The 27,689-nt window shown below is 36.6% G+C and overlaps 1 protein-coding gene across 3 annotated transcripts in view; it reads right to left on the bottom strand.

Annotated features, from left to right (window-relative positions):
• Positions 1 to 1,003: 1,003 nt before the first annotated feature.
• The window catches only part of LOC127977555 (dedicator of cytokinesis protein 4), an 89,974-nt gene continuing 63,288 nt past the window's right edge, over positions 1,004 to 27,689 (bottom strand). For 2 of the 3 annotated variants that reach the window (XM_052582483.1, XM_052582493.1), the window contains 19 exons: positions 25,892 to 25,952; positions 25,588 to 25,681; positions 25,358 to 25,506; positions 24,130 to 24,216; positions 23,672 to 23,776; positions 23,416 to 23,557; positions 21,827 to 21,993; positions 20,323 to 20,409; positions 19,211 to 19,387; positions 16,080 to 16,163; positions 14,853 to 14,972; positions 14,645 to 14,769; positions 13,635 to 13,755; positions 13,160 to 13,241; positions 11,495 to 11,601; positions 9,460 to 9,532; positions 8,697 to 8,792; positions 7,190 to 7,251; positions 1,004 to 5,284 (listed from right to left, as the gene is read on the bottom strand). In XM_052582483.1, the coding sequence (XP_052438443.1) occupies positions 4,862 to 5,284; positions 7,190 to 7,251; positions 8,697 to 8,792; positions 9,460 to 9,532; positions 11,495 to 11,601; positions 13,160 to 13,241; positions 13,635 to 13,755; positions 14,645 to 14,769; positions 14,853 to 14,972; positions 16,080 to 16,163; positions 19,211 to 19,387; positions 20,323 to 20,409; positions 21,827 to 21,993; positions 23,416 to 23,557; positions 23,672 to 23,776; positions 24,130 to 24,216; positions 25,358 to 25,506; positions 25,588 to 25,681; positions 25,892 to 25,952 (2,362 nt within the window). In that variant the 3' untranslated portion in view covers positions 1,004 to 4,861. The remainder of the gene's footprint in view (positions 5,285 to 7,189; positions 7,252 to 8,696; positions 8,793 to 9,459; positions 9,533 to 11,494; positions 11,602 to 13,159; positions 13,242 to 13,634; positions 13,756 to 14,644; positions 14,770 to 14,852; positions 14,973 to 16,079; positions 16,164 to 19,210; positions 19,388 to 20,322; positions 20,410 to 21,826; positions 21,994 to 23,415; positions 23,558 to 23,671; positions 23,777 to 24,129; positions 24,217 to 25,357; positions 25,507 to 25,587; positions 25,682 to 25,891; positions 25,953 to 27,689) is intronic. The other variant, XM_052582500.1, reaches the window with a different exon arrangement.

Here is a 27,689-nt window from a genome sequence, read left to right as displayed (position 1 = left end):
CCACTACGTTCTATGGAAATCCCCATTCAACGTCTGCAAGAGTCCTCTACGAGGTCATAACACAGAAGACAACAAATCAATGGAGAGACAGAAGGTGGGTAAAGCTGACGGGCAAATCCCAATCAGCCAAAAGCAAAAAAGCAGTTATACAGGAAATCGAAAGAATGAAACAGGAAATCTATTATCAATAAGCTGTTTGAAACCTCAGTATCTGCCAATGAACCTCGGCCCCAGATGGAAACTCTATGTTCTATAGAGTTCGTTGAAACAGAAAAACACCTTGAGCTTGTGCTATGAAGAGCTCAACCAAGGTAAGGCAAGATTAAGACCCGCATTTCTTCTTCCTGAGCTTTTGCCCATAAATTTACAATTCTCTGGGTGTTTAGAATCTAAATGAGGTGCACTTTGGTGGAACAGTCTGCAGAAGTCTTGAAGGCAACATGAAAGGATGGAGCATGGTAAAGGCTTGGAATATTCACTCTTGCATGAGCCCTTCATAAACATTACGGCTTTCCTGTTCTGGAAGACTTCCCAGTTACAATTACAGTTTAACCTTTCAAGTAAACCATGCATTTCCTTGGAAAAATCCTTGCTTCTTCACGTCTCAGACTATGAACAAACTTACCATGACAGCGTGGAGTCTTCAAACGTCCCACCACAGCAAGATTGCATTATGTGTGCAAATACAGGTCTTACTGAACAGAGACAAATACATGAATAATGCAACCGGCTCGCTGCACCTGGAGGAATAGCAATGAGCTTCCAACTTTTCCACTGTTACGATCCTTATTAGAGGTCCAATGGGCTGTCATGAAGCTTAATCTGTAAAATACACGCACTTTATATATACATATATTATCTGCGTTTACATTTTAAGACTCCTGAAGAACATAAAGTACATGACTTGGTGCGTTGGCATATTCAGCCTGTTATCCTGCACTGAATCTATACAGACGTGCGTTAACCTTTCGAGAAAAGAACGCAATGAGCAGGTGAATCGAAATGTCTTTGCTGGAAATGTTTATTAGACAAGTATTCATTACGAATGCAAATGTGTTAGGCGCTTTCTCGACCTCATTTCCCTACGCTCACAAAATACATAAATATTTGACATTTAATCATCTTAATTTGCTGTTTAAACATTCAAAGCTGTAAATTTGTTAAAGCTACACTTCTTCTGTTAAAACACATTATGTACAATGGACAGGATATTGCATTTGGCATAATTACAACAATCTTGTTATTTAATTTACAGTTTCTCATGTACCGATTTTTGTGAATGTCATCATTTGGCATTCGCAACAAATCCCAGTCTCGTAAAAGGTGACCGTAAAAAGGAGAAAATAAAAATCATACTCAAAAGTTCATTTGAGAATTAATAAGAAACAGAAAGCAAACGAGGACACTGTACTGCGTTAGACGGTCATATTTCCCACTAAAAGAAAACAATAGCTGGTCTCTTCACTTTACATGTGCCTGAATTTCATTTGCAGGGCCCTAGAGAATTGTAAACATGACAACATTCAGACAACAGATGAAATTGTGCATGCAAAATGCAAAAACATTTCTGGACATTTTGCACTGCTTGTGCACCGTGTTGGCTTCTACAGAAGCATCTATGCATGTTTAGAAGTGTAATCCAGAGGTGTCAATCCAGATTTGACTGGAGCACGAGTTTAGATTAGAAGTGTGAACAGGAATGGCAGCCCTTATTGCCCAATGGCAGTTAGAGTCTCTGTAATGTAATAGATCAAGTGTGTTTCATATGAATCACTTTTACCAGGCAATATCACTTTGTCTCACTGTCTTTTAGTCAACCAGCAGCAGTACGGTAATGCAGTGCTGTAAAGTGGCCCGGTGCACCGTGAGTTATATGGTGAAGTCTATTACAGTGGATGTCTGACGCTCCATTTGCATCCTAATAAAGCATCTTTGGGTTCAAGACATCCATTTTCCTTACAGCCCACCTGTTCCTTTGGCACAACACTTGGCAAAACTCCACAAAAGTCCATCTCCATTTATATCGTGTGGGCACGCACGCTCTGTATGGAAACCCTTGTTGGGATTTTTCCACACTTCCTACACGGGTTCCAAACATTCAGACCCCAAACTCCAAAGAAATCGAAAGGAACTATCAATGCTCCAGGGCTCCAAAAAGCCCGAGTAGACTCACCCACAACTGGTTTTTAATCATTCAGACCCCACACTCCAAAGAAACCTAAAGAAACTATCAATGCTGCATGGCTCCGAAAGTTCATATACAGTAGACGCTCCCACAATTCCGTTCCAATTACATAAACGGGCTGAAGGTACAACTTCACGTAAGTTAATGCAAAGGTACCAGTTCAAACAGTGTAACTTTCTGATTCTTCGAACCCATGAAAACTGGGTGTGTGGTTTTTTGTAATAAGAAATGAGACTAAGGGAGCTTGGTATTACAAAAGCAGCAACCTTTCTAAAGACAAATTCACACCGAGTGCAAACTTCTTTTTTTTTTTTTTTTTTATACTGCAAATATAACTGGTTGACCAATGACATACATGCTTTTTTTTTTTTATTTACAGTCCAGCACATTGGTTGCATTTAAGTCTTTTAACTTCTGTACTGGAATTGCACAACCATTTTTGAACATGAAAATGTAAGAACTTCCAGTTTGTAAACCCTTTGGAATACAGACATAAACACAGTCTCCTTTGAAAGTCTGCTAATAAAATATGTGCATATACTATATATATATATATATATATATATATATATATATATATATATATATTAGTGCTGGGCAACAATTATTTTTAACAAACAAATATTTTTATCAATCACATTGTTATGCACAAAACTAATAATGCATTAAAAAGTAGTTAATATAATAAGTTTAACTACTTTTATTAAGTAGTTAATAAGTTTTTCATTTAAAAGCAGGCCTAAAAAGTGTAATAACATTTGTGTTATTACAAGTATAATCACATTTGGTTTGCAATCACAAATAAGGTGCTTTTTACAGCAATGTTCCTTTTACATAGTAGCATTTAAAATATTTATTGTAGCCTATATCTCAACTTATTAATGTAATTAAATTAAATATAAAACAAACTATTTGGCACTGCCAGGACATTAACGTTTTTATAGAAAATATTTTATAGTTTGTTATAGGAAAACAAGTTATGCTCAGAGTCCAGAGCCTTGATAATAAATTTTAATTAAATGTACAAATTTTAATTAAAATAATAACACTATAACAGACACCTTCTTATTAGAGACCTGCAGGACAACACTTGATGTGCGGGTAGAGACTCATGTGTGCGGGATGCGCGAGAATAATTAGGGTAAGCTGGTTTGTTTTAAATAGTGTGATCGTTCCGCTCAGCAGTCCCTGGCTCGGTTGGAAGAGGTGGGCAAGAGCGTGGTTCAGTTATATATAGATCAGTGAGTGTGAGCCCTAACCGCGCCGGAGTGCAGATCTTCTGATACCGTATTTTTCGGAATATAAGTCGCACCTGAGTATAAGTTGCATCAGTCCAAAAATACGTCATGACGAGAAAAAAAAAACATATATAAGTCGCACTGGACTATAAGTCGCATATATTTAGAACCAAGAGAAAACATTACAGTCTACAGCCGCGAGAGGGCGCTCTATGTTTTTTAGGGGTAGACTACAGGAGCACTGAGCCGCATAGAGCACCCTCTCGTGGCTGTAGACGGTAATGTTTTCTCTTGGTTCATTTCTCTTGGTTCATGTCAATTTAATTTTGATGAATAAGTCGCAGGACCAGCTAAACTATGAAAAAAAGTACGACTTCTAGTCCGCAAAATATGGTACATACTACATGATTGCGTGAACATTTCTGAATGGCAAAAGCTATAGATCTGTAAAGCAATTTATTGTGAGGTATGACTCAAAATAATAAACCACAAAGTTAAGAAAATGATTCACTCCACTTTGTTGAGTGAGAGCGCTTCTCTGCTGTCTTCATGTACAATTGGAAACTTCCTATTTCCAACTTATAATGTCATAATTACGAGCTTGTTGCATTCTTTTCTGTCAAAAATAACAGTGGACAGTGGTTTGTGAATGTTGAAGCTTAGCCTAAATAATTTGATCGGCAGCATCCCCTCCTGGCACCCATTATTTGTCTGTATGTGTATTCAGAGCCAGGGAGCAACGGACTTTCATAATAATAAAACGCGTTAATGCACAACACAATAATTGTCAGCATTAATCAATTAATGCGTTAACGTGATAACGTGTTAACTTGCCCAGCACTAATATATATATTTTACTAATATATATTATTTTATTTTAATAAATAATATTCTTTTGCCAAGCTCATGAATGTGCTAATATTTAATTATTTTACCCCACATTTTTCCTTGCATTCAGTGTGAATAGGCCATAGACCTAAAGGAAAATGCAATCCAAAACATATTGTGCTAACATTAATTTAGATTACTTTTAGCACCTTTTGTCTGAAAAAAAAGTACTTTTAATCATGCATTTCTCACTGATATAAAGACTCTTAAGGCAAACATGTCTTGTATCAACCACTATAAATACACATTAGCATTGATAAATGATGAAAAATCTGAGAAAATACCATGGTACCAAGCTCCATTTAGAATTAATTCAGTAGCTTGGGTAATTTGACAAGCAAAATTATAATTTCTGACCTAAAAAGTGCATAAAATGCAGTCATACCCCTGTATCCCCTCTCTCACTCTAAATATATATATATATATATATATATTAAAAATATTCCAGTCTACTTTATACATTAAATCAAAATTGGGAGTTTGTTTTTGTAAACTCAGAGAGGTTAAGTGTAAAAGTGCTAATGGTGGGGTAGGAGTGAAGGGCACAGCGTTAGAGCTGGGAGACTTTCCTGGGAATGGGCCGGGGTCTGGGAAACTGGTCAGGCCGGCGTGGCTCAGTGTCTTGCCTTCGAATCTGGTGCGGTTTGGGTGGAATAGGAGGTGCGTCGATGCTTGGAGGAATTGAAAGGCTCGGTGGAAGCGGGACCTGTCTGCGCGGGTTGTTCCGCTCGTGCATGCTGTAAGGAGGCGGGGTCTTGTTTTCCCGCCGAATAAGCTCGTCCGATCCGCTTGAGGCGGAGTTTGGGAGGGCGTGGTCAGCAGGTGTGTTTTCTGTTCCGGAGGCCTCCGAAACGCTGCAGCGACTGAGAGATGAGATACCACTGCTGTAGCTTCCAGAAAGCACCGGAGAATTCGACACCAACCCTGTCGACTGGCACTCTGTGGGTGAGGGGGTGAACGGAGGCACAGAGGTCTGCGAATACAAGAGGAGAGAAAACATGAAGCTCTGGGCCACAATGTAGTTAACAAAAGAAAAGTTACCTCTTAATAAAGAAACCATCAGCTGCAACAGAAGCAACATCCCGCCTCACAGAGCTAATCTGTACAATAGAAGGCCAAAGCATAATATTCTGCAATTTTGGCTCTATTATTTTGAGGCAATACTGTGTCTTTTCATTACGGAAATAATTTCTAGGCGATTAAATCCGCAGCTAAGACTGCAGCTGTTTCTTGGACTTCATTTCACTAATTAAAGCGTATTTAGTCTGACTGCACTCTGGAGAGAACTTCAAACACAACATTTTCTCTAGGATAATTCAGCTTTGTGCAGCAACTACAAACAAAATACACACAGCTGAACAGTGCATCTCAATAACAGTGAGTTTACATGTAAAGTGTATATATATATATATATATCAGCTTAAAAATATATTTATAAAGGTGCACAAAAATGTATTGGGTACATAATGGTCATTGACTACAATGAAATTATTAGCATCAACTGATATTGTATATATGTTGCGTTATATAGGATATTAAGTTGTGCAAGCTCATTTTCTAAGAATAACTGAATAAGACCGCTATGTATAATCTTCAGCAATTCTCAGACTGAATATCCATTTTTCAAACTGTACATTATAATGATGTAATACCTTAGTGTTTTACTTTATTTATTTAAAATGAAATAATAAAGAATTAGAATTCTGACAATTTATCAGTTAGCAGCCATAGCCTGAATAATTAGCATTGGTATTGTAAAGAAATGTAATACTGGTGCATCTCTATAAATGAATAAATACACAATTATCAAATAGTTTACTTCATATATAAATCATGTTAACTGTATAGTGTAAAATAGCCTGGAACAGAATGGAAATTTGCGCTGGTCAATGTCGATTTTTCCAGCTGTGACTGACTGAGGAATCTATATTCATATTTGTGTGTTCAGTCATTTGTGTGTGATATGTCACACAGTATAGCTTCAGACATGAGACTATTTCTGGGGAAAGCAATGGTACACAGGTTACGTTTTCCCTTTCCGACCCACTGATCGCACTTCCTTCAGGAAATTCAGCCGCATTCCCGCTGAGATTTCTTCCCATCCAAATCTCACCCTCTGCTTTTTCCTTTTGAGTAGCTTGACAGATTTCGGTTTTCCAGGAGGAATGATTTAATTTTTTATGCAGTCATCCATCCAGTCACATGGGCTGGATTATAGAGTTTTATATGGTGATTAGTGAGCATGTGTGTGTTGCTGAATACCAGGTGACGAATCTATACATGGCACGAGACGAGAATTTAAGGAAACAGTAAGGAAAGTAATTATCAACGCGATGCGGGCTGACCGAGGCGCTGCTGAGTGGGAGTTTGTGAGAAGCGCCAACCTTTTTCAAGATTTGTGACCCCTTTTGACTATTATGCCCTTTGAAAGAAAAATACTGTGGTTTCTTAAATACTGATACCTGCATTTTCAGTAAAGCTGTAATTTTTTCTTTACTGTATTGTCATCGTACATAAACAGTGTTGGAATCAAAAATATACTAATAGAAAGATAGTTGCTTTCTGCTTTATAGTTGTTACCAGAGTTCAATATCTGTAATATGCATTTGCCTCCATTGAGATGGAAGACTTTTAGATGGGTTAAAGGTTTCTGGGAGGGTCTGCAGTGGATCGCTGCCAACCGAACTGCCCAGGACTGGCATGGACTCACACAAACTGTGTCCCTCTGTAATTGTGGGCCCAGTTGGATTGATATTAATCTGACTTGGTTTAGACGCCCTGGATCGAGTCCCCAGACGCTACAGCAAACATCCACACCAGTAAATACATCAAAGGTCACTACACAAAACACCTCAGACAACAAAAAAAAAGGTCATACCTTCTGCGGTGAGCATAATGTCATCACGGGGGACTGTGATCGTGTAGTCTTGGCAGGAGATCCTATTAAAGGACACAAAAAGTCAATCTTCTTCACTTGATTCAGGAGCCTGGGACAGTAAACACAGTCACGGCTGTCGATTTATCAGGAAAACGCTTTGTCAAGGTCAGTCGGCTAATGCAAAACAGTTTAACCATTTGGTACAGAACCAGTTCTTTTCCAGGAAGCTCAATTAGAGTCCACAGATGTAGACCCTTAAAAGGGTCATATCAGATCTGTTTTATAATGTAATCTGTTCTTTGAGGTCTACTTATAGTGTTATAATGTTAGAATAATTTAGTGTTTCATGATCATTTTTCAGTCTTATTGGATGAAATTGCAATAATAATAACACGTATTTAATATTTTATAATAACTATTTTTTAAATAATAATTTTAACATTTAACATTTATTTAACATTTATGTATTTAGCAGACGCTTTTATCCAAAGCGACTTACAGTGCATTCAGGCTAACATTTTTTACCTAACGTGCTCCCTGGGAATCGAACCCACAACCTTGTGCTGCTAAAGCAATGCTCTATCACTTGAGCCACAGGAACACTAACAACAATTATTGCTACGTGTATTGCTACATAAAATTAAACATAAAATTAAATCTTATCTTATAATACAAAACATTAAAATGCTAAATAATAAATATACCTTTGTATATTTATAGCTCTGAAAGTCACATAATAATACATATGAACATATTATATTATTGTTTGTTTGTATATATATATATATATATATATATATATATATATATATATATATATATATATATATATATATATATATATATATATATATATACATATATATATATATATATATATATATATATATATATAAACAATAAAACATTAAATAAATGCACTAGTTTCATACTTATAGTAGAAAGTTACAACAAATAATAACTATAATATATTATAACTATTATAACTAATAAATAATTAGAAAAAAACAAACAATGGTAAATATACTAGTTATAGAGCTCTGAAATTATACATATAAATGTATATTAAAATTAATATAAAAATAATACATATATAAAATAATAAATACAACAATTAGAGTTTAAGATTAAATGAAAATAAATAAAAAGAAAATGCAGAAAAGAGAATGCAGACTAACATTTGAAAGATAATAAAGCAGCAACAGTGCAGATTGAGGTTTAAAGACATGTCATACAGTATAAAGACATAAATGCTGCAGGAATAAAATCATCTAGAATGATTACAAACAAAAGAATGTGTTGGAAGGATCCAGTTGTTAGGTGATATGCCTTTTCTCATTAAATATATGGAGCCAGCATCCCTCACGATTAAGGGAGAGGTAGAAGTTAAGACGAGAGAGAAACCAGGAGACTTTAGAGCAGAAGAGTGGAAGATCTGAGAGTTAAAAGGCTTGGGAAACATCTATGTGAGTCTAAAGGATCGGTCGGAGCGGATTTCTTTCTTTACCTGAGTATAGTGGTCTAGGAGGGACAGGGGGACACTTTCCATTAAAATCAGAGAGTGACGTGTCTAGACTCCAGCTACTTGGTGCAGGCCTCACCACTTTTACACACAAAACATGCATTTCAGGTACATTCAGTCAACTCTACTCAAAATAAGACTGGCAATAGCAAATCAGGATTTGGCCAGACTAGGACATTGAAAAAACAAAAAAGGACATTGCCCTGCTGAAATTTCCTGCCTCAAAACAAAAAATATATCAAATTAGTTAAAATAAAATTGTTGTAATTATTATTTTTTGGATTTTTAACATATATTTTCTATATAATGTCTTATATGTAAAAAAAATATCCTGAAAATATTCAATATGCAAAACCTTTTACATGTTTTTTTCTTGAAATTAAAATTAAATCAATTAAAAATTGCAATAGTCTGCTGGGCATCTTTTAGGACAAGCAAATGTGCAACGCTAAAAGTTGCCAGTTTCTTTGCAATTCAATATGCCCACTAGGAGTTAACTATTAATTTAAATAACTTGGATAAGATGATGAAATCTACTCAACATCTTCCTGTCAATCAGAATAAGCGTGAGTCTGTTGGTGAACCTCTTTGGTGGTTCAGTCACAGCTGTCACAACACAAAGGAGCGGCGAGCTGTCAGCAAGCATCAGATCCAGTGCACTGATCGCCAGACCCCCGTCACTGCAGAACACCCTCCTCACAGCAGGGCGGCAGACTGAAGATTCATACGCTCACATGCACATGCTCACCTTTATCGGGGGTGGAGATGTTGGGGTTACTGCGAGGCAAGGAAGCGTCGCCCGCTGGGTGTGGAACCGGCCTCTGTGAAAGAGATTCACGTTATATGAATGCGGCTGTGGGTTTCATCGAAACATCATACAGAGATTACTATAGGCTACAAGGTATCTTTTTGAAATATCCATGATACAGTTATTGTTGTTGTCGTTTTTCTTTTAATAATGAAGCATATTTTGTGTTTTATTTGCCATTTTAATTAATAGCAGAGAAGAGACTCAAGCTTCATTTTAACATGAACTGGCTACAACCCACAAGTGAAAAAAGTGTCTATCCATGAATTTATACATAATTTACATTTACAGTACTGAATGAAATATAGAGTTATATTCATTTTTGAGGAAAGACATTATATAGAGTGAGGAGGTAAAAGTTAAAATTATTTCATTCCTATTAGAATTTGCTGTCAATTTTGAAATTGGAATTCTGTTAATTCTCAACTTGAGAATTATGAGAAATAAAGCTCAATTATGAGAAATAAAGTTTTGCTTACAAGAAAGTCCTAATTACAAGAAATTAAGACTCAAAGTTTAAGAAATAAAGTTTATTAAGAAATAAATTTTAATTGTGAGAAATAAAGTCTCAATTAAAAGAAATAGGGCCCTATTTTAACGATCTAAATGCAAAGTGTAAAGGTGCACTCAGGGCATGTCCAAATCCACTTTTGCTATTTTAACGGTGGAAAAATGGTTGGCGCACCCGGGCGCATGGTCTCAACAGGTTGTCCCTATTCTCTTAATGAGTAATGGGTGTTTTTTGGGTGTAACGTGCACTAAACCAATTAGAGTCTCATCTTCCATTCCCTTTAAGAGCCAGTTGCGCTCATGCCATGACAGATTTGCTATTTACACGGCGGAATTTGTCAAGCGCAAAGACAGAATGGAAAGACAGAAAGACATCATTTTTTTTTGACCGGCACGCCCATGGGCGCACAAATGGGCGCAAATGCATTTGCTAATTAGCAAACACACTTGCGCTGAGCCTTGCGTCGCATTGCACCAGGTGTATTATAGGGCCCATAAAGTCTCAAATGCTAAAAATAAGTTTATATTATGAGAAAGTCTAAAATACAATAAATAAAATCTCAATTACGAGAAATAAAGTCTCAATTACAAGAAATAGTCTAAAATGCTACAAAAATTTCTCTATTATGGGAAATTCTCAATTACCAGAAATAAAGTCTCAATTACAAGAAACAAAGTCTCAAATGCTAAAAATAGTTTATATTATGAGAAAGTCCTAATTACAAGAATTAAAGTCTCTATTACGAGAAATAAATTCTCAATTACAAGAAATAAAGTCTCAATTACAAGAAATAAAGTCTCAGTTACGAGAAAGTCAAAATTACAAGAAATAAAGTCTCTATTACAAGAAAAAAGGTCTCAAATGCTAAAAATTGTCTCTATTATGAAAAAAAAATCAATTACAAGAAATAAAGTCAATTACGAGAAATAAAGTCTCAATTACTAAAAGTAGTCTCTATTATGTGTAATAAAGTCTCAAAATTCAAAAAATAATCTATGTTATGTGAAAGTCTGAATTACAAGAAATTATCTTAATTACTACAAATAAATCCTCATTTTTGAGACAGTCTAAGTTGTGAGAAATAAAGTTTAAATTATGAAAAATCTAGTTAGTGCTTTAATTCTGTTAATTCTCTAGTTCTTTGCTTTAATTCTGTTAATTCTCTAGTTCTTTGCTTTAATTCTGTTAATTTCTTAGAATAAAATTGTGAATATGTCATCAGATTTGAGCTGAAACTCAGTCTTCTGCACAGATACTTTATCTAATAATTCCCCTGAGACACATTAAAAAAAATCAATTTCACCTAGTCATTTTTAAGGATGCGGTTAATGCAAATCTTACAAGAAAAAAGTGAAAGAGAAGTAAACCCAAAGAGTAAACAAAAAAAGCTTCCAAAATCACACCAATATGACCGTAAGACTGTGGTGAATATTAAAAACATTGATATTCTAATCATCTTCATACCTGTGCGGGATCCAGGGGGTTTGGATATATGGCGCTGCAGGGTCTCTCTCGCGGCGAGAGGCAGTTCTCTCGGGAAAGCTTGCGTTTATCTGACAGCTGTGGAGAACCTGTGAAGTGTGAGGAGGTTGGTCTAAGCAAGGGAGTGATTTCAGTAACACACAGAAAAAGAAAAAGACATATATATCTTGCTCTCATTTCATTTCTAACCAGCCAGCACATGAAATAAAGGCTCCTCCTCATCTTTCCCTCCCGCTAGGGTGAGAATTGTTCTGCTGGGGTGACAGATGGTTATTTTGCAGGGAGAGATCGACTAGCCGACATGAGGAGCGGCCTGGACCTGCTCATAACACTAACTTCCTCCTCCAGCACAGGACAGGAGGCCACGGCTCCCTTATGCACCCCAGTGATAGTCATCATCAGTCTAGAGCTCTTCAAGCTGCATTTTATGCCATCTGTGATTCTCCAGAAGCGCTTCCTGTCTGCCGCTGCTTTATGGGGGTCTCTATGGGAGGCAAGTAGGGCTGCCAAGGGGAGACTATAAGATTACATAAATGTCTCCATACATATTCCGGTTTTTATGAAGGGTGTCCGCAAGTAAACACATGCTGGATGGAAGGAGATAAGAGGCCAAGGAAGAGTGGAGGAGACAGCGAAACAGGGGGAGAGTTCTGCTATATATCAAGAAGCCAACTTTCTGTAACCCACAGTAAAACAGCATTAAATGGACCATTAACTTTGCTTCGCTGTAGTATTTTATTTTTACCTCGGAAATCTGTTTTGTTATGGAAGACTGATTCTGAGTCAGAGTAATTGTAATTGTGATAAAGCTTAAATTAAGAAAGAGTTGTAATTGAGAAAAAATAAAGATGCAATTATGAGAAAAACAGAAATAATTTCTTGCAAATTATATGTCTAAATTACCCGAAAAAAATTTATAAGTATAAGTGACAAATAAGTTGTCACATTGTAAAAATATAAAGATTCAGTTGTGAAAAATAAGTCTCAAAAGTGAGAAAGTCTAAATTATTTGAAATAAACTATGATAAACTATGAAGTCGCTATTAATAAAAAAAGATCCAAATTGTGCTATTAAGTAGCTGATGTGAGATTCATCAAACTGTGAAAGACTCAATTTTGAGAATACATTTTTCAATTACTGGAAAAAGTCATAATTAAAGAAAATATCCAAATTGTGTTATAAAATTGCAAATGTGAAATTCCATATGTGGGAATATGAAGACTTAACTACAAGAAGCAATAAAAAGAAATAAACAAATAGTCACAATTATGATTAATAAGGTCCAAATTGTGATACAAAGATACAGCATTATGAAAAATAATGTCTTAAATATGAGAAATAAACAAAAATGCTTTTTGTTATTTTTTTGGTGGAACAGTTTGTGTAACTTCAGTCTTGCATCAAAAAGTTATAGTTTTACTAACCTCTCTCTGACCCTAAGGTCAAAAAATACTTCAAATTAATTTTAAAAATAAAGATTTGAAAGCTTGGTCGGTGCATTCCAAGCACACAGTCCACTGTATATCTAGTGTTACTGTGATCAAACCTCAGTAGCTTTGCAGTGTGAACACTGAAATAAAAGTTTAATAAAGACATACTGCAAAGGTTTGGAACGGCTGCTCTGAGAGCGGATGGACTCTTCTCACCTCTGGCACTGGACGGAGCCGAGCTGGTCACGTTGGGAGAGGCGGAGTGATTGGAACTGAGACTTGAGGTAGATGGACTTGGCTGAAAAGAAAAGAAAAAAAAGAAACATAAGAAAGAGCCCACATATTTCTGCACTTTGTTGTCAGTCTATAATATGGACTGGTTATACAATAATCATTGAGTCTGGGATAAAAGAAAAAAGCTAAATGATCTGTCCGTCCAGTCTATAATTCACACCTACAAATCCAATTCTCACAGTGAGAGAAAAGAGAGATCGAGACGAGAAGATTAAGCAGAGATGTGAGAGAGACAGATGAAAACAGAAAGAGGGCAATTAGGAGAGAAAAAGAACAAGAGAGAAAGAGGGAGATTAGGAGGAAATATGAAAGACATTGAGAGAATAGAGAGTCTGCTGGTGTGTGTGTGTGTGTGTGTGAGAGAGACTAGTTATCCAATGGCAGCCCATGCACTCACCTGCATGTTGAAGACTTCATCCGAGCTCTCTGATTGGCCCGTGATGTTGCTCACTTCATTGGAGGCCTGCGACGACAGCGAGGATGAAGAGTAGCGTTTGATTGCTGGGTAGCTGAGGGGACTGAATCACATACAATAAAAATGCAATTAGAAAGACTTTAACAAGTAGAATTTTTATTTAATGCCATGTCATTTTTATTGTGAGAATTAAGTGAATAACAAATAACGAGTGTAAAACGAAGAGTCACACAATTAACAACAAAGCAATATAATTACATTTAAATTAACACAAGAAAAATTATAAAATACATTCAGGCAATAAAAATCAGTTAATCTCTGTTGTATTGACAAATAGCATACAAATCTGCTGAAAATTAGTGTAGAATGTACTTGAAAATTAGTAAAGATATCATTTTGACATTTTAGAAGAATATTAGCTCCTAATCAGCCAAAATGTTGGTATCTGTTGCATTTGGCCAATAATCAATATTGATTGATACATAAGCTGACTTCAAAATCAACTGACTTCTAAATGAATAATTAATATTTTCTGCTTTCAAAAATTGCAGCTTATTTATCTTTGTGTCATTATAAAATACTTTACATAAACATATTTAGGATGGAGAATTGCTAAAAAATAATTTTGACAATAAGAAATAAAATAAATGGATGGGTTATATAAAAGTATATTATATTGATCAGTATTCTAGTAATACTACTACTACTAATAATAACAATTATAATAATAATCATCATCATCTTCAATCATAAATAAATACATCATTATTAAATTAATTAAATTATTAAGGAGTCAGCAGGATGAATGTGAACATATACTGATATCCACAGGAAATGAGAAAAAATTACTGCATTCAATCACAATAAACTGCAGGAATTAGCATGTTATTTTTCCCCATCCCTACTTATTTTACACACACATATCAAGATTATATCTTCTTTTAGCTATCCTGCTCTCTAGATTTAAGTGCTAGCCACCAAAAAACCCTCACCTGCGGCGTGACACCACGCGCGCTCCTCCCTCTGGACTCATTATGTTGGGCACGGAGTTTCTTCCAGCTCGAGGGCTTCCGTTGGTGAAGTGGATCGGACTGGCTCGCACATTGGCTGGGAACTCCTTCAGTGCATGGGAGAGACATAAAGATGAGCGCACGAGGAATGGCTTGGGAGATCGGAAAGAATCGGACTGCTTGTATGCACCTGTATGCCGAGGCTGGATTTCATGAGATGAAACTGATCCACCAGTTTCTTGTGGAGAGGCCGCATGTCCTGAGGAACGAACTTCTCATGTACCGTCAAACCAAACTCCAGGATTTGAGCCTGAAGGAGAGACCAGTCTTAAGGATGTGCAACAGTAATGACAATGCATTTTAACTTGAGCAATGGAACATTAACAGAATATTTAGTGCTAAATAACATGGAACTTTTTTCATTTTATCCATCGGGATTTGAATGCATTTTGGTTATATATTACTGACTAAAAAAATGTCACCACCCACTATGTTTTCTTAAAATAATGCAAAAAAAAAAACTAATAATAAACTCTAAACTATGGTATACTATAAGGCTGTAAATGTGGGATGCTGCACTATGAATTAAAAAAAAAGTTTCAATCGCGAGAATTTTTTTTATCACTGACTTATGTAGTCTTAAAAATAAAACATATATCTAAAAAGTTCTAAAGTAACAATTGTAAGATAACTTATAAATGTGAAGAATTAAGAAAAATGGCCTCCATAGCCAGAAATAAACATTAAATGTGAGAAATAAAGTCGCAATTATCAGAAGAAGAAAAAAAACGCAATTTAAAAAAATGAAGTCAAAATTGTAAAATAGTCTCAGTAGCATGAAATAAACCTCAAATTCAATCATAAGAAATACTTCAGAAATAAAGCCTGAATTGTGAATCAGTAGCGAGAAATACATCGAAAATATGAGATTGTCATTATCCGAAAAAAAGTTGAAATTATAAGAAATTGTTCAAATTGTGAAAGTCTCAATAAAGAGAGAAATAAGGGTCAAATGTGAGAAATAAAGTTGCAATTACCAGAAAAAAAGCTACAATTATAGGAAATTTTCCAAATTTCCAAGAGTCCAAATTGCACAAATTTAGAATGAAACAGGATCTATTTTCATCTCATGTCACTTCATAATTTAATTTTCAGCATTAGATTGATCCTCTTCAGTCTTTAAAAGTTCATGCTTGTAACTGGCTTATGTCCATGGTTACTGTCTAGACAACAGCATCATGTGCTCGGCTCTGAAGAGTTAGTTCCTGGTTACTAAGCAGCACGGGCACGAAGGAAAGACCTACCTAAGAGCTAAATCCCAAACGGCGGTGGAGAAACAGACGTGAATGATGAGTGCGAATCATCATAAATGTGTGTACAATCTGGTGTAGAATTGATTTGGTTTCTTGAGACAAACCTGCTCAAACATGAGCTCTCGCAGACGGCCGATTTTGTCTCCGTCCTCGGGGTGATTCATGATGTAGTCCTTCACGAAGAACGCCTGCGAGAAACAAAAGAGACACAAAATTACACTCCTTAACCACAATGCATTGTGCCTCTCCAGTCTCCACATATTTTGTGGTGCGAGTTAGAATTTACCCTGACATCTTTAACAAAAAAATATCATGCATAGTTTGGTAATTAACTTTCTGTTTTAAGGGACATGAAGCACTGCAACAACATGCATGTTTTCAGATCTTCTAAGCTACAGGGGGAAGGAGGAAGAACAGACGGTGTATCCGTGTCAGATCTGTTCCAAGGACGATGGGCTGGTTGCTCCAAAGAAACAGTGGGAGAGCAGAAGCTTCAGGAGGCAAAAATCTCAGACTTCAAAGATTCCACCATACAGATTTTTCCATTGCCTTCAGTATGATATTTGGCTTGAACACCAGCCGAATGCTGCTGGCAGATGCCCATTTAAACTGCAGCTGCACGCTACACCTGCAGATCACTAAAGAGACTCACAACGAGAGAGAAAACTTTTAGTGACAAACCGTCTGGAAATCACTGATTTTGGCAACTTTAAAATGCATATAAATTTGTGGGAAGAAATACACAATACTTTTTTTGTTAGACTTTAAGGTCTATTAACTATTAACTACAGTATAATTACAGGGTAGAATTAAGGGATTAATATTATGGTCATGCAGAATATGTGCTTTATAAGTACTAATACACAGCCAGCATGCTAGTAATATATATGCGAATAAGCAACTAGTTAAGAGTGATAGCTTTTTATTATACCTATTATTATTATTAAATATTCATGCTTCCATTTTTTTTTTACATATGTTCCAAAACAGTTTTTACTTATATATGTTAAGTGCATTTTTCTTTGCCAGTGTCACTTTTAGTATACTCACTGCTTTGGATAGATGTATATTATATAAAGCATTATACAAATACGAGCCTGTCCACCAACAAAAAAAACGACCATATAGGTTGTTTGTGCAAGCACTTTATTACGACCTAAATTTACGTTTTAAAGTTAAGCGCCCTCTAGCGGGGCGGGCGTAAAAATAATGACTGTATCGCGTTGCGTCTGTCGTCATGAATTGACGTATAATGTCATTACCAATCAAAACGCACGTTTATTTAAATGCAATGTGTGGGCGTTTTACACCGATCTCACAGTATTTCCTACATATTTTACTACTGTAGGTGGCTTATTCGTTCGAATGACCACACCTAACCCCACCCCTAAACCTAACCCTCACAGAAATCATGCTAAATTATGATTTATTCAGTATATACATTTTCGTGCACGTCCATTCCTGGGATCGAACCCACGATAGCATGATTACATATCAAGGTCTAACGCAATAATCTACTAACTGAGCTAAATGAAACGCAAAGCAGAGGGCAAATAAAAGAGTACAAAACATTAATAAAAATATTTTGCCTATAGGGGCGCAATTGTAGTATACGCTCTGATGGGTCGTATTTCAGGGATTTGGACAAACGACCTATACAAGCGTATTGGTTGGAGGACAGGTTGACAAATACGTTTGGATTTATATATATATAAATACGTTTGGAAAAAAAACAAATCTTCTTATATTCTATTTTGTCTTTGGTACAATGAGAACAAAAAGGTAATTAATATACTATAATATACACTACACTACTATACACTATTTTTCGTACACAGTACAAATTGCTTCACGCACATGAAACAAATATATATTATGACAAAAAATTCCCAATTTGGGAATTCTACAATCTTTTCAATGATGGAACTTCTGAATAATTACCAGCAGATTTTTGTACCAATGATTAGAAGGGAACAATATGAAATTAAGTTGAAGATGTATAAATGGTCCCCTCGGATGAGCACTATTTTGTATTTTCATTGTTTTTTGTTTTTTTGACATCCAAATTTTGGTTTCATTTGCAAAAAATGGCTACTGGACACTGTCTTCCACAAACTCCTTGGTGGGCGATGTTATGATATAGATAAATCAGTCTGGTTTTAATGGCTCAATGGTTTTGTCATTGCCTCTATGATATACCTGACACTTTTATCCAAAGATTTATTTAATGCCTGGGAAAGAAACCGATCACCTTGTAATGCCATACGCTACTATTTGAGCTAAAAGAGTTTTTGAGAAACGTTTGTGAGCATTAATTTAAAGAATTAAAAACACCACTAGCTTTCTCTCAGATTTCTTGAGATGCTTGCAGATAGATGAAAGCAATTTGAATGTTTCATTCGTGACACTAACAGATGTGCTTGTGTATTTGTGAATCACCTTCGTAAAAAAATTAAGGAATGGAACAAGCATCCCTTACTAAATGCATTTCTCTCTAAACTTCTGGAGAAGACGCAGATGTCAGGAAAGTCTAAAAATCATTAGGGTGAGCCAATTAAAAGCAAGGGGCTTGCAAATGAGAGGAATTTCAGAGTGGAATTTCCATGAAGTCTGACCTTAAAGAGCAGAAATGCAAGTAAAATATTAAGACCAGCAGCTGGAGCGCTCAATAAACAACTAATTGGCAATGCTGTCATGTTTGCGATCCAAATACATGAACTGCTGCTCATCCCAGACTCTAAGCCTCAGGAGGCGTAGCCTACATGAAGCGAATTTAACGCAAATGTACATTCTGGAAGACATACAAACACAAATCGCCTGAATATAGTCGACTCTCCTCTTCATAGCTGCTCTCCAAGTCTATCACGGTAAATACTGCAGTGACACTAAAGCGAGGTTGCTATGCAACAAGCACTCATACAATCTGAAAAGATCTGTTGCATTCATTCAAAATATGACTTCTTTGAGATACTATGGATTTTCCCAAGGTTTCACAAGGAGAATTTTTGCTATGCTACTGAGTAGAGTACAGAGGGAAGTCACGGCCAAGATATTCTCTTTCGGTAAAGCTAAACGCGCATTAGAACTCCGAAGGTATCCCAGAATTCCCCTCGGCCATCTGAAGGCTCTGTGTTTTCTAACAGAGGACACTGGGAGACAACCTTGTATGTATACATTTTTAAAATATGAGGTGGTCTTGTATCAGTGAGGACTTGGAATGCATATAATATACAACCTCCTGATAGCGAGCGAGTCCTCCGTTGACAGCGGCGTCGATGACTCCATTGAGACACATGGTCAAGGGGTTGATGTTCTGCATCTGCCGGGTTTGACACTGCGTGATCAACGTCCGCAATTGCATGTTCTTGTTCTCGATGACCTCGATAGCGTTCTCCAGAGGACTCACCTCCACCTGAGGCCCAAAAAAATGTTAATCAACAAGCCAAAAACAATGGATCAAAAGTTAGAAGTCATTAAACTTTTTTTACTAAACTCAAACTTTCACCATAGATGCATTAAATTAATGGGGGGGGGGCAGTAAAGACTTTTATAATTCTATTTTAAATAAACACTGTTATTAGTCAAAGAATCTGCCCCCCCCCCCAAAAAAAAAAAAACTGGAATAAATACAATTTTACGATATATTAAAATACAGAATAACATTTACCATCAGAATTATAAAATATAAATACTAGTACTTTTAAATGATTAATCGCGATTAATCATATACAAAAGAAAGTTTTTTATTACAGTACATAATACATGGATGTGTACAGTGTTTATTTATTATGTATATGCATGTATTTTGAAAATATTTACAGGTATATACATTTATGTTCTTATATTGTAAATTATATAGAAGAATATTTAATATATAAACAAACAAAAAATTCTTAAATATATACATGCATTTTTATATTTATATATAATTTATATACACCGTATACACACATTATGTAAACAAAAACTTTTATTTTGAAAGCGATTAATCGCAATTAATCTTTTGACAGCTAACAAATATAATAATATTCCTTATTGTGAATAAGATTATTTTGCTACACATTTAGTTTCTCCTTTGTGACACACCAAATGGTTCCATTTATTACCAATGAAGCTGAAATATTGTGAATATTCATAAAGGGAAACTATCAGCATTTGTTTTTCTATAAAAAGAAAGAAATAAATAAATAAAAAAGTGCACAATACTTATGTACTAAAAGAACAAAACACTCACAGTCATTGGCGGTGCATTCACATCTGTGATTGCGTCGAGTTTCTGATTCTGACCTTAATGTGGTCGGTGTGGGAATCAAACAAAAGCAAAAGCTTCACGAGAGATCTACTTACCAGCTCTCTCCTCTCCACTTCAAACCAGCGTGAGATGCCCGGGAGACTCTGAACAAGCGTTAACGTTGTTCTTTCTACCCACAAGCTCTGAAATTCAAAAGCAAATGCTCATTAACCAACATCAACCGTCAGAGAAAGTCCAAGAGATCCCATAAGGCAAAGCGGTTACAACATATTCAATGAACCAGTGACTTTCCTCCTCCACAATGTTTAATACATATCATTTAATCTACACTTTAAACAGCTCATTCTCTGCAACACAGTCCGCTTATAAAGCCACACTGCTCCACATATTAAATTTCACATTCATAAATTCACTTCCCATCCAGCACAGCCTGAGAATTAACCCGAGCTGGCGCAGGTATAACGGAGGAAGCTCTGGAAGAACTTCAGATGCTTGATTGTGATATTCAAAACCACCTCAGTCCAATATAATCGTATCATCTGGCTAGCATCTCAGCCGAAGTTTACCTCTAAATGAGATTTTCAGACATTATTACTGTGCGGTAAGTGGGCCGGGGTGGCGAATACCCCCGGTGTCTCTGAAAATACAATATCTGGCAGGCTAAACAGTTTATTTCAAAGATGGTAACCACCGGAGGTTGGGGGAAATCTAACCCCCGCGGTGGATCGAATCCATGCAGAGGCTGTGATTGTCTTTGCTAGATATATTGAGTGATAGGGGAAGGGAAATGATATTTGGAAGGAGCGCGGCTCTCAGCCCCTAAAACTTTAATTAGCCTCTCTGGACCAAGGCTGTGAATAATGCAGCATGTGAGAGAACACCTGAGCTCTACACACACACACACACACACACACACACTGGCCGCCAGACGCTGGAAGTAAAGGAATGAACACACAAGAGAGAAGAGAGGAAAGAGTGTTGAGAAAAAAATGACATCTAAAGAATGCCTTAAAAGATGGAATGAAAATCCCAGAACGAAAAACTCAAATTGTTTACTCACCCGCATTACTTTTTTTTCTACCATCTACACATTTTGAAGAATTTACTGGTCAGTTTTGGCACATTCAATTACAATGAACATGGTCAGGAGCATTCAAGCTTCAAAATGGACGTATAGGCACTACAAAAGCGATTCAGATGACTCATGCACCAAATTACACATCCTTAAAAATCATACAATAATAGCTTGTTTAAGAAGCTAAATCATCATGATTCTGCCTGATTTACTGAATGGAAACACTTCGAGTTGCACACTGAGTTTAAGTTATGATTTACTGAATATCTTCTCATGCAATCTCAAGATTTTCTTTGAACAAAAGTTCATGAGAGAGGTAGTGGTTTCAGATCTGTGACCAATTCATTCCATATTTTCATACTTAGAATAGCCAGCATATTCTTCAAAACATCCTTTTTTTGTGTTTCACAGCAGAAATCGGTCATACAGGTTTGAAATGATATAAAGGTGAATAAATGATGACAGAACTTCAATTTCTGGCCGAACAACTCATTTAAGAGAACACACTGTGGCTAGTAGCTCACCTTAAACTCGTTTTCTTTGTCTTTGGTGCCCTTGTGAAACGGACGGTCGTAGCGAAACCTCCAGATATGGTTGACCTTATAGAAGCTCTTGATGTTGTCGGGGACGCCATCACGCTGCAGGACGTCCTGGCTATCTGGGATTGGTGTGACAGCATAAATCTGCAGATCTGCATGAATGATTCATCAAGGAACATAAAATACGTGTCGCTTGAAAAAAAAAAAAAATCATTTGGATAAGCAACTAAAAGTAAGGACTTCCTTTTAATTGTTAAATTAATACTTGTATTTAAATAACTGATTACATTACATCATATTATATATTTTCAGTAACTTTACAAAAGTAAGTGTTTGATGACACATTTTGCGTTGGGAGCTTCTACTTCACTCCCAGTTTAGATGCAGACAGTACATTTGGAAATCATCCTCCACAAATGTTTAAAGAACCAACATCTCATGCCTCACAGACGTGAGGTCTCATCAGCACATAAATATGAATCGAGCAAGGCAGACGTCCAAGAAGGTAAATGATTAATCGCCGGCTTGGATAACAAAACGCTGTGCTCATGTAGTTTGACCGGCCCTGTCTGCTCTAATTGTGCTGAAGAGGACGTCACATATTCACCGAGCGCCTGGCCTCCAGGTACATGTCTCATCAATTGAACAAATGCTCTCCTGCGACCCACCGTCTCCGAGCCTGATATGCATTCTGAGAGGGAAGGGATTGATTTTTTTTTTGAGCCACATGGAGGTGTATTTAAAGCGGGCAGTTCTGGCTTTGTGCTTCTGAGATATTACGCTGATTTTAAAAATTATAAAACGGTTATCTGCAATGTGCTATTGAGAATTATTACAAACTTTCTTCTTATGAAATCTAATTTACATAAGGTAGGGGGGGTCACATTTACATCTAAATGCTAATTTAAACCACACCAAAAATGGAACTCAAATATAGAATTAGAAACAATTGTGTTGCACACTAAATTTTAATACTTTATACTGTTTGCCGTTAGTTCAAATTTATAAGCAATAGTAATAGTGATGCATGCATTTGTGCTGCTAATAGTAAAGTTAGTAAACCAGTTACCGTATTTTCGGACTATAAGTCACACCTGAGTATAAGTCGCATCAGTCCAAAAATAAATCATGACGAGGAAAAAAACATCTTTAAGACGCACTGGACTATAAGTCGCATTTATTTAGAACCAAGAACCAATAGAAAACATTACCGTCTCCAGCCGCGAGAGGGCGCTCTACGCTGCTCAGTATAGACTACAGGAGCACTGAGCAGTATAGAGCGCCCTTTAGCGGCTATAGACGGTAATGTTTTCTCTTGGTTCACGTCTCTTAGTTCATTTCTCTTGGTTCATGTCAAATTAATTTTGATAAATAAGTCGCACATGACTATAAGTCGCAGGACCAGCCAAACTATAAAAAAAGTGCGACTTATAGTCCGGAAAATACGGTTGTTAGGGCAAACTGACATGAGTTAAAAGAACCTATCAACTCTTCAAACAATGAAATGTGCAAGTATAAGACTCTGGTGTCCAAGTGTGTGCGTTCAGGAAAGAGGAGAGCTGTCTGGAGGATACATTGGGCTTCAGCCTGGTAGATGGTCTGGTCAGGCTGGTTGGCGTGTTGCATGGCGATGGCATGAGGGAACTCATTGAGCATGCGCTGCTGGAACGCCTCCAGACGCTCGTAGTCATGACCACGGCACACAAACTCCTTATTCTGTAGGACACACACACACACACAAACAAACATTCTGGTGAATACTGACACCAAGTGGACTTGAGAGTTACTGAAGGTGACATCTGATCTGCTGGATGTCAGGATGACACATACCCGTAGAAAGAAGGGGAACTTCTTGCCGTAGAAGCCAACTCTAAAGAACTCTGGCTCCAGACGCTGTTGGTCCATTATTTTATCATAAAACGAAGCCTCCATCATCTGTGATTTGCAGTCCGAGAATTAGCAGAAAATACAGGTTTTCAGCTAAAGGGGCCATATTGCACACATTTGATGCATTTAATTAACTGAAAATTAAAGTTTCTTGCACTAAAATAATTTAGTTGTAGATGACAACTTCTACATTCTTATTTGAATGATATATTTTAAATATATATATATAAAACATTTTTTTGCATGTGAAATGATCAACAATCCAGCCAAGCTGCCAGTTAGGGGTTGATGTGTTCTGTAACTAAGTAATCTTATGTTTCCTTATGTCTCCGTGCTATGATTCTGTTAAGAACTGGCTAAATGCAAACAACTGTCATATTACATAAGGAGTTTTAACTCACCCTCATTTTGCTGAGGTTTCTGTAATCATAGTAGGATTCGTACTGGTCCGCTAACTCTCTGCACAGGATGATGCCATTCTCCCAACACTAAAGGGGTAGAGAGGGGTATTTTATTTCACATGCAGTCTCAAAACGGACCAGCAGGAGCCACTAGAGCACCATCAGTACTTGGAGGACCGAGGACTTGAGTCAAAAATGCAAGATATGGAGGGATCAAATGCATAAGATGGTATGAGGACATTTGTTGGCTTCTCTTACGTCAATGTCTGACCCACATAAAATTAATTGCTACTTTTTTTTATACTTTTAAATTGCGATAATTTCATGCAAATAAATGTAGAAACAACAAAGACGGCATATTTTTTTTAAATGCCTGAAGCAGAGTATCACTGATATCAATACAACTGATGCAAAGGAATTTTTTTTTCTAATATTTAACCATTGACTATAGCCATTCAATATTACAGTAGAATTGAGAGCTATTAATTTTAACATTTAGTAGACCTTAAAAAAAAATTACTTCTGATTTAAGTGAACTTCACTTAACAATCTTCTCATAAACCCATTATAATAAATATCATATTCAGCTTCCTGTGCCCTTCAGCAAGTAGGGAATATACAAAAATTGAATCAAGTTATCAAACCCTAAATTCTAAATTAAATATAGATGAATCCTTAAAGCTAAAAAAAGTTACTGATTTCCTTTCCTTTTTTTTTTTTTTTGACATCGCAGGTCTTAAAATCTCTGCTAATGAACTGACGGGTTGAATCATGTTGAATTTCAGAGACATGTTCTTAAATCTGACTCGTACTAAATATTTACAAACATGCACAGTTTATAAGGCAACTTTAATCACCTTTTTGGTAACTTCATGACTTTTCTGACGACAATACTATTACACTGCATAATTGAAGTTTAATTTGCATTTTAATACAAAATTATAAACGTGTGTGCCACTGCATTTGTATTTGAAGAAGCGTTTCATTCCCATTGCTTCCTAAATCCACCAGCACAACAGACGGCTTCAGCCATGAAGAGAGCAGACAACAAACAGATTTTATTCTCATCAAGTGATTGAGATTACTGATTATGTAAATGCCATTTAGTTCTGAAGGACAGCTACTCGAAATGCAATCATGCACTGATAATTTAATAGCGGGCTGAGAGGAGCCATGTGAAGAGAACCAACGTGACACAAAAACAGGGAGGATGTCAGAAAACTCGGACCTTTCCGCGGTCAAAGTTCTGGATGATGGTGAGGTGCAGATACTCCTTCCTCTGCCACTCGCTCTGCATCGGGTAACTCAGAAACTCCCGCAGGGGTCTCTCGGACCATTCCAGCAGCTCGTCGTACAGCAGAAGTGTATATGAGGCCTCTGCACACATAAACACCTCATCAAATTATATCTGTGGACCGCATCTTCAAACTACTTCTGGTTCGGGTCATGCTTGAGTACCTGTGTAATTCTGCGCTTTCAGATGCAGGTCATACAGCTTGTGAATGTAGCGGATGTACATTTCCTCTTTATTCAGCTCTGTTTTGTAGAAGTTCTGCAGAAAGGAGACAGAGTGGTGGACTGTGGATGTGAAGTGCTTCAAGTGCTCTTCAGCACTGACTTTCACTGTGGGCCTGGTTACTATGAACAAATTCAATGGGAATGGGAAGTCCACAATACAGAAATGGAAAGACTTCAATGTTTCCTGGCAAGTACAGATTAAATAATTCTGACAAATAATGGCTCAAAAGAGAAATAAATGTACCAGCAGACTGACTGTACAGCCAATCTTTTTTCCATCCACTTCCCCCAACTTCATACAGTCTCTGTAAAACAGAAAGAGTGTATCCATGAGCCAGAAGGACAGAAATGAAATGATGCAGAATTGTACTTAATACATTTTAACTTTAAGTTAGGTCCAAGTTAACTTAAACTTTTTTTTTATTTTATTTATTTAATTTTTAAATACACACACACACACATAAATATATAAATATAAATATATATATATATATATATATATATATATATACAGTATTGTTCAAAATAATAGCAGTACAATGTGACTAACCAGAATAATCAAGGTTTTTAGTATATTTTTTATTGCTACGTGGCAAACAAGTTACCAGTAGGTTCAGTAGATTGTCAGAAAACAAACAAGACCCAGCATTCATGATATGCACGCTCTTAAGGCTGTGCAATTGGGCAATTAGTTGAAAGGGGTGTGTTCAAAAAAATAGCAGTGTCTACCTTTGACTGTACAAACTCAAAACTATTTTGTACAAACATTTTTTTTTCTTCTGGGATTTAGCAATCCTGTGAATCACTAAACTAATATTTAGTTGTATGACCACAGTTTTTTAAAACTGCTTGACATCTGTGTGGCATGGAGTCAACCAACTTGTGGCACCTCTCAGCTGTTATTCCACTCCATGATTCTTTAACAACATTCCACAATTCATTCACATTTCTTGGTTTTGCTTCAGAAACAGCATTTTTGATATCACCCCACAAGTTCTCAATTGGATTAAGGTCTGGAGATTGGGCTGGCCACTCCATAACATTAATTTTGTTGGTTTGGAACCAAGACTTTGCCCGTTTACTAGTGTGTGTTGGGTCATTGTCTTGTTGAAACAACCATTTCAAGGGCATGTCCTCTTCAGCATAGGGCAACATGACCTCTTCAAGTATTTTAACATATGCAAACTGATCCATGATCCCTGGTATGCGATAAATAGGCCCAACACCATAGTAGGAGAAACATGCCCATATCATGATGCTTGCACCTCCATGCTTCACTGTCTTCACTGTGTACTGTGGCTTGAATTCAGAGTTTGGGGGTCGTCTCACAAACTGCCTGTGGCCCTTGGACCCAAAAAGAACAATTTTACTCTCATCAGTCCACAAAATGTTCCTCCATTTCTCTTTAGGCCAGTTGATGTGTTCTTTGGCAAATTGTAACCTCTTCTGCACATGCCTTTTTTTTAACAGAGGGACTTTGCGGGGGATTCTTGAAAATAGATTAGCTTCACACAGACGTCTTCTAACTGTCACAGTACTTACAGGTAACTCCAGACTGTCTTTGATCATCCTGGAGGTGATCATTGGCTGAGCCTTTGCCATTCTGGTTATTCTTCTATCCATTTTGATGGTTGTCTTCCGTTTTCTTCCACGTCTCTCTGGTTTTGCTCTCCATTTTAAGGCATTGGAGATCATTTTAGCTGAACAGCCTATCATTTTTTGCACCTCTTTATAGGTTTTCCCCTCTCTAATCAACTTTTTAATCAAAGTACGCTGTTCTTCTGAACAATGTCTTGAACGACCCATTTTCCTCAGCTTTCAAATGCATGTTCAACAAGTGTTGGCTTCATCCTTAAATAGGGGCCACCTGATTCACACCTGTTTCTTCACAAAATTGATGACCTCAGTGATTGAATGCCACACTGCTATTTTTTTGAACACACCCCTTTCAACTAATTCAACTAATTGCCCAATTGCACAGCCTTAAGAGCGTGCATATCATGAATGCTGGGTCTCATTTGTTTTCTGAGAATCTACTGAAC

This window comes from Carassius gibelio, chromosome A4 (assembly GCF_023724105.1).
Source record: "Carassius gibelio isolate Cgi1373 ecotype wild population from Czech Republic chromosome A4, carGib1.2-hapl.c, whole genome shotgun sequence".
Classification (NCBI taxonomy): Eukaryota; Metazoa; Chordata; class Actinopteri; order Cypriniformes; family Cyprinidae; genus Carassius; species Carassius gibelio.
This window is presented reverse-complemented; position numbering and strand designations above follow the sequence as displayed.